The sequence below is a fragment of the Sinocyclocheilus grahami genome, unplaced genomic scaffold (genome assembly GCF_001515645.1).
Source record: "Sinocyclocheilus grahami isolate Dianchi unplaced genomic scaffold, SAMN03320097.WGS_v1.1 scaffold198.1, whole genome shotgun sequence".
Taxonomy (NCBI): domain Eukaryota; kingdom Metazoa; phylum Chordata; class Actinopteri; order Cypriniformes; family Cyprinidae; genus Sinocyclocheilus; species Sinocyclocheilus grahami.
This window is the reverse complement of record NW_015505377.1, coordinates 251,493-262,798: the sequence shown is the minus strand read 5'-3', so window position 1 is coordinate 262,798 and position 11,306 is coordinate 251,493. Positions and strand designations below refer to the sequence as shown.

The following is an 11,306-nucleotide window of genomic DNA, read 5'->3' as shown; positions in this document are numbered from 1 at the left end:
ATACCATTTTAGCCATCCATTAATATTTTTTATTTTTTTCCCCCCCCAAAATATTTAGTGACCCCCATATATATCTATACCAATTTAGCTACCCATTATAATATTAGTGACCTCATATCTATCTATATCCATGTATACACCCATTATAATATTTAAATACATGTTTTAATCATTAATGACCTCATATCTATATATACCCAGTTAGACACCCATTATAATATTAAAATATATCAATGAATAAATATATAGTGACCTCATACAGTATATCTATCTAAGCCCATGTAGCCATTCTTTATCATATTAAAGTGTACATTTTAATATTTATCAACTGCATATATCTATCTAAGCCCATGTAGACACCCATTCTAATATTAAAATATATACATTTTTAGTGACATGCTCAAGCATGCAGCTAAAACCACCCGAGAATCTGTGACTTTCCCACAAACCACCAGGTGAAGATTTAATGCAGTTACTGCAATTCATTACTGTTCAAAACAACCAAACACACTCAGATGAACTGTGTTTTTAGGTAGTAACCCATTGTTTAGTGAGATGAATGGTTAGAGAAGAGGTCAATCAAAACCCAAACCACAGCAAAACCACCACAAACCCTCACAAAAACCAACGACCTTCCTCTTACCTCACAGAGCTGAAGAGACAGAGACAAACGCAGTCACTTTACGATGCTGTGAACACTGACCAGACAATACAGAACTGAAAGAAAGGCTCCTCTACCTGTGACTTTGTGCCCGGCGTCATGGGATTACTGAAGTTGTTCAAGTCCCAGATGTATATTTCTGAATCGCTGGCTCCGGAGGCGATGAGGTTACTCTGATGCGGAGGAAACACGCGTGTGTTTGTGAAAGCGTCAGCGGATGTGATCGGATGTTAAGCGAGAGTCTGAGCTGTACCTGGAAGCGGTTGTAGTCGAGCGCGTGCACAGGGCCTGTGTGTTTGTTGGACTGTCCGATCACGGCGTCCTCTGCCGCGCTGAGAATAGCATCGGGGCTGAAGACGGTCACGCTTCCGCTCTCACTGCCGCCGATGAGCCGCCCGGACGAGCCCTTCACCTCCATATCAAACGCCACCCAGATCAGACTGTGAAACCTGACACACACACGATTCAACTCATGTCTGATTATTTTCAGCTACAATTATTAAACAAATTATTACATTAAAAAACAAACAAAACAATAAATGCACAAATCCCATGTTCATTAGATATGCTAAAAATAAAATATTATCTATCATAATACTGTATGTGACCCTGTACCACAAATCCAGTCATAAAAATTGAGATGTATGCATCATCTGAAAGCTGAATAAATAAGCTTTCCATTGATGTATGGTTTGTTAGGATAGGACAATATTTGGCCGAGATACAACTATTTGAAAATCTGGAATCTGAGGGTGCAAAAAAATCTAAATATTGAGAAAATCATCTTTAAAGTTGTTCAAATTAAGTTCTTAGCAATGCATATTACTAATCAAACATTAAGTTTTGATATATTTACGGTAGGAAACTTACAAAATATCTTCATGGAACAGGATCTTTACTTAATATCCTAATGATTTTTGGCATAAAAGAGAAATGTATAATTGTGACCCATACAATGTATTGTTGGCTATTGCTACAAATATCCCCCAGCGACTTAACACTGCTTTTGTGCTGCAGGGTTAAATTTTTACATTAGCAGCATTTTGTGCACCACTAGCTGGTCCCCACTGAGTGATAACTTTAGGCAAAATCTGCAACCTTGACACATTACATGTACTTTTAGATGAATATGAGACAAAACTACAGAATGCCACATTTTATTATTAGCCGTTTCAGCACATACATGTTTTACCAAATAAAAAAGGACAGCACTTTTAGAGTTCATATGTGAGCGTAAGTATTGGAACAGTTACTGTAAAGGATTAAAAGCTATTATTTAGTGCGTGCGATCACACAGACATCACCAGACTCTGGGTCTTCTCCTTTGAAATGCGTTTCTCAGCCTTTAATGCAGCCAATTCCAGCGGTTGCTTGTTTTGGGGAGTTTCTGCCTTTAGTCTCCTCTTCAGCTGGTGGAAATTCATGTTCAGCCAGATTTAAATCTGGAGATTGATTTGGGCAATCTAAGACTCTATGTTTCTTTGCCCTGATAACCTCCTCGACTGAACTGGCAGGGTGTTTTGGATCACTGTCCTGATGCAATATGAAGCACTTTCTGATGAGTCTGGTGGCCTTTTCTTGAATATTGGAAGCCAAGATGGTTTTGTACCCTTCTAAATTCATTCAGCTGCTGCCATCATACGTTAAATCATCATTAAATTTTTGTTGCTGATCAGAGGTTTGCATCTTGCTGTAGCTTCTGTAATTCTGTGTCGAAGTCTCCTGCGCACAGTAGATTGTCAGAGCCTCACCCAGCTTTCTGGAGGTTGTTGGTGATTTTACGGTTCATTTTCACAGCTTTTATGATTTGTCTCTCATTGCCGATCAGGTCGTTGTTAGTTGCTGATGGTTTCCAAACTCTTGATTTCTCCACGCTCTTTGTTTTTAATTGACTTCCTCTTTTCTTTTAGCATCCAAATTGCTTGCTTTTCTCTCATCTTCATCCTGGTTTGCGTGTGTCGTCATCAAATGCAGAAGCTACGGATATAACTGATACCACACATTCCCTGCTTTTAATATCTGAAGAATTAATGCAACGGGACACAGCCGATCACTTACAGAGAACTGTGAGGCAACTGCTCCAATACTTGTGCTCACATCAGATAGTGGGATGAAACTAAAAGTGCTGTCCTTTTTATTTGGTGAAACATCTATGTGTTGAATCACCCAATAATCTCATATTAATCTTTTAATCATATTTGCAAATGTCTTGACTCCACAGCAAACAGTACTTATGGAGGGTACTATATACACACACACACTCACTCTCTCTCTCTCACACACACACACACACACTCTCTCTCTCTCTCTCACACACACACACTCTCTCTCTCTCTCTCACACACACACACTCTCTCTCTCTCTCTCACACACACACACTCTCTCTCTCTCTCTCACACACACACACTCTCTCTCTCTCTCTCACACACACACACACACACAGTAGTCAACATTTGAAGTGGATCAAAACCTTTCATCAAAGTTGTCCTAAAATGTGTTCTTGTGTTAGGTCAACTTTGATTAATTTTTTTGAGCCACTTCAAATGTTGACTACTGTATATACACACACATATACATACATATATATATATATAACTAATAACCCGAGAGAAAAACTGGAAATTCCATTTTTGTGCCAATTTGTAAAACGACAAATTGATAACACTTCAGTGAGAGTGACACACGACGAAACCGGTTCACACACGTGTGTTTGTGCGTGTTAGATCGCCCAGAACTCATTCTGCTCTCTAAACCAAAGCTGCTGTTCAACCGGTATTTCTGCTATTGTGTCACTGCTGGGGGGAAATGCTATTAATATAAAGATAAATTCAGGAAGGCACATCACCAAACTGCTGCAGCTCCATCACTTCATGCCAGAGCTAAGTAGACGTTTTGAATGTTTTCTGTAGAGCTCAGTGTGGAGAGAGATTGTAATAAACATTCCTAACACACCCAGACAATCCCTTCACAAATACCTTCAGACGAGGACACCACCTCAACGAGATTTCTACACATTCTGAATGTGTACGTCTACGCAAAAGTCATTTAAAATTTATGTAAAACGCTTTTAACATTCGGTAACTTTTTCTTCTTCTCTTTTTTCGTGAAAGCCTAAACGCTGTTCTTTCGAATCTGTGAATCCTGAAAAATAAAATGCATCACGGTTTCCACACAAATGATCGCGCCGCACGACTGCGTTCAACGTCGCTGATAATCAGAAACGTGTCTCGAGCAGCAGATCGGCATATTTTCAATGATTTCTGAAGATCATGTGACACTGAAGACTGGAGTCATGATGCAGAAAATTCAGCTTTTGATCACAGAAATAAATTACGGTTTAACAGATATTCACATAGAAAACGGCTATTTTAAATTCTAATAATATTTCACAATTTTACAGTATTTTTGATCAAATAAATGCAGCCTCGGTGACTTCAAAAACATAAAAAATCATGCAGACCCCAAACTTTTGAATGGTATGCTGTATAATATACATCATATGGCAGCAGTACTGTATGATATTCCAAACACAGTCGAAGTTTCCAGAATAACGGACCTGTTAGAAGTGGGCAGAGTGCCTCTGAGCTTCATGTCCATGGAGGAGTCAGCGAAATCCATCTCGAAGATCTCCAGAGCGGCGCTGGTGTTGAAGGATGCATCCAGCTGCTGCGCTGCGGTTCCTGCAGACACGAGACAGTGAAGAAGACCAGATCACTCCAGCATTCTGGATGCGTCTGAATAATACAAGCACCAGCTGACAGGTGAAGTCACCTAAGGCCAGGTACACGGGGTGCTTCGTCGCAGGACTCCACGCCTGTGTCGCCGTCCTGAGTATCTCCTTCACCCTCATCTTCCTCCCAAATCCTGAAGAGAAGAGAACATGAGGAGACAATCTGACATGCCATGCATCTGCATTCATCAGAATCAGAATCAGCTTTGTATGTTTACACATACGAGGAATTTGTTTTCGTGACTTCCAACACAATGACAGTGACACAGATAATGAAAGAATAAAAATAGAACAAGTAAATAGGGAATAACAACAAATAGACAATTTTGTATGTACGTGCAAACTCGAAATGCAACTAAGTATGTCATTTAACAACGTCAGATCAGCCTAAAGAACCCGTATCTTAATCTTAAGTTAAATAAAAACGCTTAGAAACAACATTAACACGAAAAGAGTAGCACTACACTGCGTCAAATACAGCATACATTACGTCTCAGACTCCAATTATATATATAGTATCAGATTAATTTTTCATCCTCGTAAACTATACGTGTAATACACGTCTCGTGGAGGCTATATAGAGCAGAAATGTATGTTTATAATCGCAGGTTATTCCTGATTATCTGCTTTTAGCGTTAGCATTAACCTGCTAACGCTCCACAAACCTAAACACACGGATGAGATCGCGATCACACACGCCATTCTAACCTCACAACCTCGATTTAATCCTAAAAACGTCTGATTACAGCAAGTGTTGTGTGTGTACTTACGGTTGTTTGTGACTATTAGTCTCGTTTGTGTGTTGAAGAGAGTTTAGCGGCGCTCCTCGCGCGGCGCTCATGGGGAATGTAGTCCGGCGCGGGATTGTAGTCCAGTACGGCAGCCGGCGAGGGACAGTGTTTACGAAACGATGAGGACTCGAAACTGCCAATCTGGCGACGCGATTTATATTTCTGCTAACGCCAACATCGCTTAAATTACTAATTAAATTAAGCCAACAGTGCCAATATAAAATTTACTTTAACATTTAGGAGATTTTATAAGTGAAAAAGCCAGCTACACACAAATTATATCAATTATTGTTTAACACTTAATGCTGTTCTTCTTAAAAGCATTTTTTTTTTAGAACTTTTAGTTCAAAGACATCCCATCTGATGTTAAAAGGTAATACAATTATTGATTTATTACATATATAATATAAATGCACGTAACTAACACGCATCTGAACAGCAGACTCCACTTACATGGAACAACAGATGTTCTCTTAGTTTCAAAAATGTTATTTATATCATTATTAGTAATTATACTACACATAATGAAGTGCTGATGACGGTTTAAGGTCTCATTTGAATGAAAGGTAAGAAATGGTCAATCCGACAGATGACGTTTAAGTTAACTTTATTAGAGAGACAGAAATATACACAAGTTATGCAACGGAGAGGTTTCTAGCATTAGATTTCATAATTCTTGACAGGTTCTGGTTCTTTCGCAGGATCTCCGCCTCTCTCCAGATACAGGTCGCTGTAAGGATACTGTTTAGGAGCCTGGAAAGAGAAACACGCTGATGATGAGACTCATTCATAACATCTGTGGAATACTATGTACTGTTAAAATAACCCTGGTGTGCAATTGGTTGCAAAAAATCACAAGCTAAAAGAGTTTGCAATTCCTAGTTTGCTAGTGATGCAGAAATAACACGCTTCCCTTTGAAATGTTCTGTAAATGAACCGTTTTTCTACTGTGCAGTTCTCCCTTTACTCACCACAGGCTGGTAGCAGGGGAACATCTCTCCCAAACCAAACATCAGCAGCATGAAGCCCACGAACCCCAGCAGCTGGTTCCGCATCGTCCTCCACTCCACGGGGCTCGGAGACGTGTCAACCCTGTTCCTGATGTACATGTCGAAGTCCCAGTGCATCTAAACAAACAGCACAAAATATTCACTCTCTCTAGTAAAAGAAAAGGTCTGAATCGGGAGAGAATCTGCAGAGATCAAGCACTGTTTACAAGCCAAAACAGCTCTGAACAAATACAGTATGTGTGTGGGTTTTGATGTGAGATGGACTTTTTCACTGGAGGCTAGGCTTGCCGCGGTTGATGGTGATACCGGTGTTAAGACGCAACACCGGTTACGTCACATGCCCACCGCGGCACCGACCCCCACCGTCGTTTTGATTTTTCATAGTAATAATATAAAGTTAGTTCATTTAGAAAACAGACACTGCGATTAAAAACTGAACGCGGCTGCTCATTGCAGCATGCCGAACGACATCAAGATTTAATTTATCACGTGAGGAGAGTGAGGTGAGACGGACGAGACGATAGCGAATGAATTAGTTTCGAAACGAAATGCAAAAGCGCCTGTTTGGCAGTATATTGAATTTTGAAAAGCCTGTTAACTTTTGCCGTTTATCCAAGATGATTTCGGAAGTTTTTTTAAACACTCGTTTCTTATTTAATTGGTTTCACAGTGTTCGCTGATTTTTACTTTATTTGAACTTTAATTTATTTATTTTAATTTGCCATCAAGGTGTATGCCGCGCCTCCAAGCTTTCTTACTCGTTTTGCTAATAAACGTTCTACGTTTCTTATTTATTTGGTTCCACGGTGTTTACTTGTTTTCAGTTTTGTAGACCTATTTAAACTTAAGTTATTTGTTATTTTATATTAGGCCTAGCCTATAGCATGGTGTATTTTTATTCGTTTTGTTAATAATAGTTCTATGATTTATAAATAGGTTCTATGATTTAAAGTAAGTTTGGCGTTGTATTTTGACGCCGAATTGACGCTAATTTGAAAGTGAAAGTAATATACGCACGCCACATTTACAAGCTATTTAAATCTATTTATTCTCTTTTTAACACCATGCCAGCATCAAGGCTATTTTCATGGCGATCTCTGAAAAAATTATACAAGGTATACAATTAAAAAAAAAGACATTTCAAACCTACACTAGACAAAAATTATAAAAAAAACATTCAGGTGATACATTTTTTAAAAAATCAGTTAAACAAACCTCTGAATAAAACCGTTGCCTATTTACAGTGAGTCGAGCTGACTGACAAGAAGAGTCAGGTGAGACATACAAGACGATCGCGGATGATTTAGTTTCGAAACGAAATGCAAAAGCGCCTGTTTGGTCGTATTTTGGATTTTGAAAAGCCTGTTGACTTTTGCCGTTTATCTAAGCTGATTTTGGAAACATTCGTTTTATATTTAATTGGTTCCACATTGTTTGCTGATTTTTACTTTATTTAAACTTTGTGTCATTTATTTATTTTATTTGACATCAAGGTGTACGCCGTGCCTCCAAGCTTTCTTACTCGTTTTGCTAATAAACGTTCTACTTTCTTATTCATTTGGTTACATATTATACATGTTTACTTGTTTCCAGTTTTGTATACCTATTTAATCTTTATGTAAGTTATTTGTTATTTTATATTACGCATAGCCTGCCCTATAGCATGCTGTATTTTTATTCGTTTTGTTAATAAAAGTTCTATGTTTTATATATAGGCTAAAGTGAGTTTGACGTTGTATCTTGTTGTTGCATTCAAGCAATTGACGCCGACCTGCCACTAATTCGAAAGTGAAAGTAAAATGCGCACAGCGCTTTCAAGCTATTTAAAAGCGAAGGAAAGCGAGGAAAAGCCCCAGTGGTGACACCGGTATTGTCACACGTCGATTAACCGGTGGGAAAATTTCCTCACCATCACAACCCTACTGGAGGAAGCTTATTATGGATTATGGGTTAAAAGTGTCTTATTGATTTTGCCAGAATCTGTTAAATTAAACATATCATAGGCTGATAGTGTAGTCTAGCCTTAGCAACTCTACTGGCTAGGCGGCTTATTCTTATGAATTGGAAGTCAGCAGCCAGCTCCCCCTCCTTATCGCCAATGGGTTTCTGATTTTTTACAAGCTCTCAGGACGGAAAAGATTCGGTTTGCGATAAAAAAAAAGCCTAAACTTTTTTTGAGAGTCTGGAGCCCTTTTCTGAAATATTTTAAGGAGATTTATTAATTTATTCGCTTTCTTTCTTTCTTTATTTGAATGTATAACTATGATTGCCTGAATTAATGTATGGTTGTATGTTATATGTGTATATCTATTATTTATAGTATATTACTATATTTATTTACGTCATTGTTACTTTCTATTTGACCTAAGATGAACCAAATTAAACCTAAAAAAAAAATGTCTTGATGGATTTGTTTTTACAAACATGCAGCTTTTGTCTTCACAAGATGTTAATTTATGAACAAGAGTCGTGTCACCATGTAGGCAAAAATGCATGGTGCTTTAAACACGATATTCTATAGTACTTTCAAAAAGCATGCAATGGAATTGAAGAGCGGGCATTAAAAATGTGCATGCGGTCAAGTATCAAAAAACAGAAACATGGCTTTGTAAATGCATCAAACAAAAACCAGGATTTATAGGATGAACGTTAATCTCACCGGCTCTCCCCAGTTCCTCCTGAGATCTGGATGGTCCCACTGATACCAGGGGTCTCGCTCTTGCTGCGATCGCTCCGGAAGCATGGGGTAATCTCCGTACCTGCGTAACAACAGAGCAAATGTATTTAAATACATCACCAGCCATTCATCTTCCTGGAAACTAAATACATTATTCACTCAACGTGTGCTTACAGACACTCACCCCATGCCGTCATTAGAATAAGGTTTGTAATCTTCCAGCGTCATGTTGTATTTTTTGGCCGACGCTGCCATCTCCTCTGGGCTTCTGGGGTACGCACCGGGTAATGTGTCCTTAGAAGGACCAGACGCTGCAACATTATTATGATTACACATTACACACAATAACAAGAGAAGAAATCTGACAAGAAAAGAGTTCTGCAGACTACCTTAGACACACATGAACAAAAACATGTACAAACTTGTATTTTAGATAGCTAGTTAAGTAATTAAATCTATCATCTAAAAAACATACATCCTATAGTATATAATAATACACAATCAGGTGCACACAAGGCCAACAAAATTGCATATTTTGAAGAAACACACGTAGAAAAAAACATAACACAGAATTTAATTTATACTATGTTAAAACAAAACAGCAATTAATCCTAATGCAAAGCAGTTAACAATTAATTGCATTTGTTTACAATCACGTAAACACAGTATTAGCGGTTCGCTTAGCATGTTAGCTCCGCAGCCTTGACATGAAGGTTATCACTCACTAAATGCTATAAAACGCTGCTTTCATAGCCTATATTCCCATAATATGAAATAGCACATGTGTACGACAGCACCTGCTCTTGTTCCGAGGATAATGTTTGGGATTCCCGGTGTTTTTCCTTTAGTAAGAGCTCGGGTCAAGAGACCCGCTCTGAGGGCCGCCATCTTTCCTCTCTGACACTCCGCAGCGCGCATGCGCGGACTGACGTCACCGATTCTGCACAGAGGACACGCCCCCAATGACGATGTGACCGCAAGTTATTAAATAAATGGTTTTACACAATAAGACATTGTTTTGTATAAATGTGAAGTCAAAACGTTTTTTAGAGTCACTGTGAAAAACACAAGGAGCAAGAATCAATAGAAGAAGTACAAAAAGACATAAAATAAAAATACATTAAAACAATAATAATAAATAATAATGAGATAGTTTGAGGTAGAGAGGCGAATAGAGATTTCAAACTTTCTATTTAGTTTTTTAAAGGAAAGTTTTAAAGTAAATTTTTTTTATTTATTATATAATAATAATAAAAAAAACTTGCTATGTGTAGGCTACTAACCGAGACTTGTTATAGCACGTGCTTATTATAAAACAGTTGTTTTGTTTTTTTATTTTTTTAATTTGACATTGAATTTTGATTCTCTGTCAACGCTGTACTTCTTCAAGACATCCACACGATGGCAACATTGTTAGGATAACTAGCTTTTATTAGTCGCCTGCTGGTAGTTTTGAGCTCATAAACTGAATGCAAGACGTTCTCGCGACCTTCAGACTGACACATTGTAGGCCAGCCGGTCTCGCAGAACTACATTACCCACAATGCCCCGCTGCCCTGCCGCGTCACCAGCGCTCAGCGGAGCATCCCGAGTCTCGAGCGACGAGCAGGACGCGCAAATGATGATTTCTGGCGTTTTCTTCCGCGACAGGTGATGGTTGCACCGAAGAGGAATCGTTCGTTATGGCCCGAGTCGTGGAATATTTCCTGAGGGTGTTCTTTAAGTGAGGAATGTCCGCTGGTGTTTCTTCCATCGGGATTCACGCGCACAGTGCAGGAAGATGAAGAAGCAATTCAACCGAATGCGACAACTGGCCAACCAGACCGTGGGCAGGTAAACACCTTCGCTGCTGATGCGGGACGAATAACGGCGCAAACGGCGATCAGTCGACGTGTCGTGAATATATGATCAGCTTTACCTTATGTATTCACATATGCAAATGTAAAAACGTGAGGTTTAGAGTGGAAATGATAGAATCGGGCTGTTAGCGCGAGGTGTTGTTTGGTCTGTGTGTTTGAGGAGATCTGATGCTGCTCTTGGGTTTAGTGATGGAGTGATGGAGTGGTGGAGTGATGGAGTGGTGTAGTGATGGAGTGATGGAGTGGTGTAGTGATGGAGTGATGGAGTGGTGTAGTGATGGAGTGATGGAGTGATGGAGTGATGTAGTGATGGAGTGGTGGAGTGGTGGAGTGGTGGAGTGGTGGAGTGGTGGAGTGGTGTAGTGATGGAGTGATGGAGTGATGGAGTGATGTAGTGATGGAGACAGACGGGCATCTGTGGAGCGGTCCTGATGTGGGCCTCTAGAGCATCCTTCACCTGTCCTGACCCCAGACCCAAACCTATTAGCCTCTATCTGTCTGTCTGTCTGTCTGTCTGTCTATCTATCTATCTATCTATCTATCTATCTATCTATCTATCTATCTATCTATCTATCTGT

General features: G+C 39.2%; 3 protein-coding genes across 3 annotated transcripts in view; 1 reads left to right on the top strand and 2 right to left on the bottom strand.

Moving 5' to 3' along the window:
• Positions 1 to 5,294, bottom strand: part of LOC107595197 (protein transport protein Sec31A-like) — a 47,234-nt gene extending 41,940 nt beyond the window's left edge. Inside the window, exons 1-6 of the mRNA XM_016285540.1 lie at positions 5,162 to 5,294; positions 4,433 to 4,525; positions 4,218 to 4,341; positions 915 to 1,110; positions 739 to 834; positions 644 to 652 (exon numbers count right to left, since the gene is read on the bottom strand). Coding sequence (XP_016141026.1) covers positions 644 to 652; positions 739 to 834; positions 915 to 1,110; positions 4,218 to 4,341; positions 4,433 to 4,511 — 504 coding nt within the window. The 5' untranslated portion in view covers positions 4,512 to 4,525; positions 5,162 to 5,294. The remainder of the gene's footprint in view (positions 1 to 643; positions 653 to 738; positions 835 to 914; positions 1,111 to 4,217; positions 4,342 to 4,432; positions 4,526 to 5,161) is intronic.
• A 482-nt stretch (positions 5,295 to 5,776) lies between these two features.
• Positions 5,777 to 9,831, bottom strand: LOC107595221 (NADH dehydrogenase [ubiquinone] 1 beta subcomplex subunit 8, mitochondrial-like). The gene is made up of 5 exons (XM_016285564.1): positions 9,667 to 9,831; positions 9,054 to 9,180; positions 8,852 to 8,951; positions 6,154 to 6,309; positions 5,777 to 5,935 (listed from the first exon to the last, which is right to left on the bottom strand). The coding sequence occupies exons 1-5, from the start codon at positions 9,785 to 9,787 to the stop codon at positions 5,843 to 5,845; spliced, it is 597 nt and encodes a 198-aa protein (XP_016141050.1). The 5' UTR covers positions 9,788 to 9,831; the 3' UTR covers positions 5,777 to 5,842.
• Positions 9,832 to 10,440: 609 nt separating this feature from the next.
• LOC107595196 (rho GTPase-activating protein 44-like) overlaps positions 10,441 to 11,306 on the top strand; it is a 32,360-nt gene continuing 31,494 nt past the window's right edge. The window contains exon 1 of the mRNA XM_016285539.1: positions 10,441 to 10,702. Within this exon, the coding sequence (XP_016141025.1) occupies positions 10,650 to 10,702 (53 nt within the window). The 5' untranslated portion in view covers positions 10,441 to 10,649. The remainder of the gene's footprint in view (positions 10,703 to 11,306) is intronic.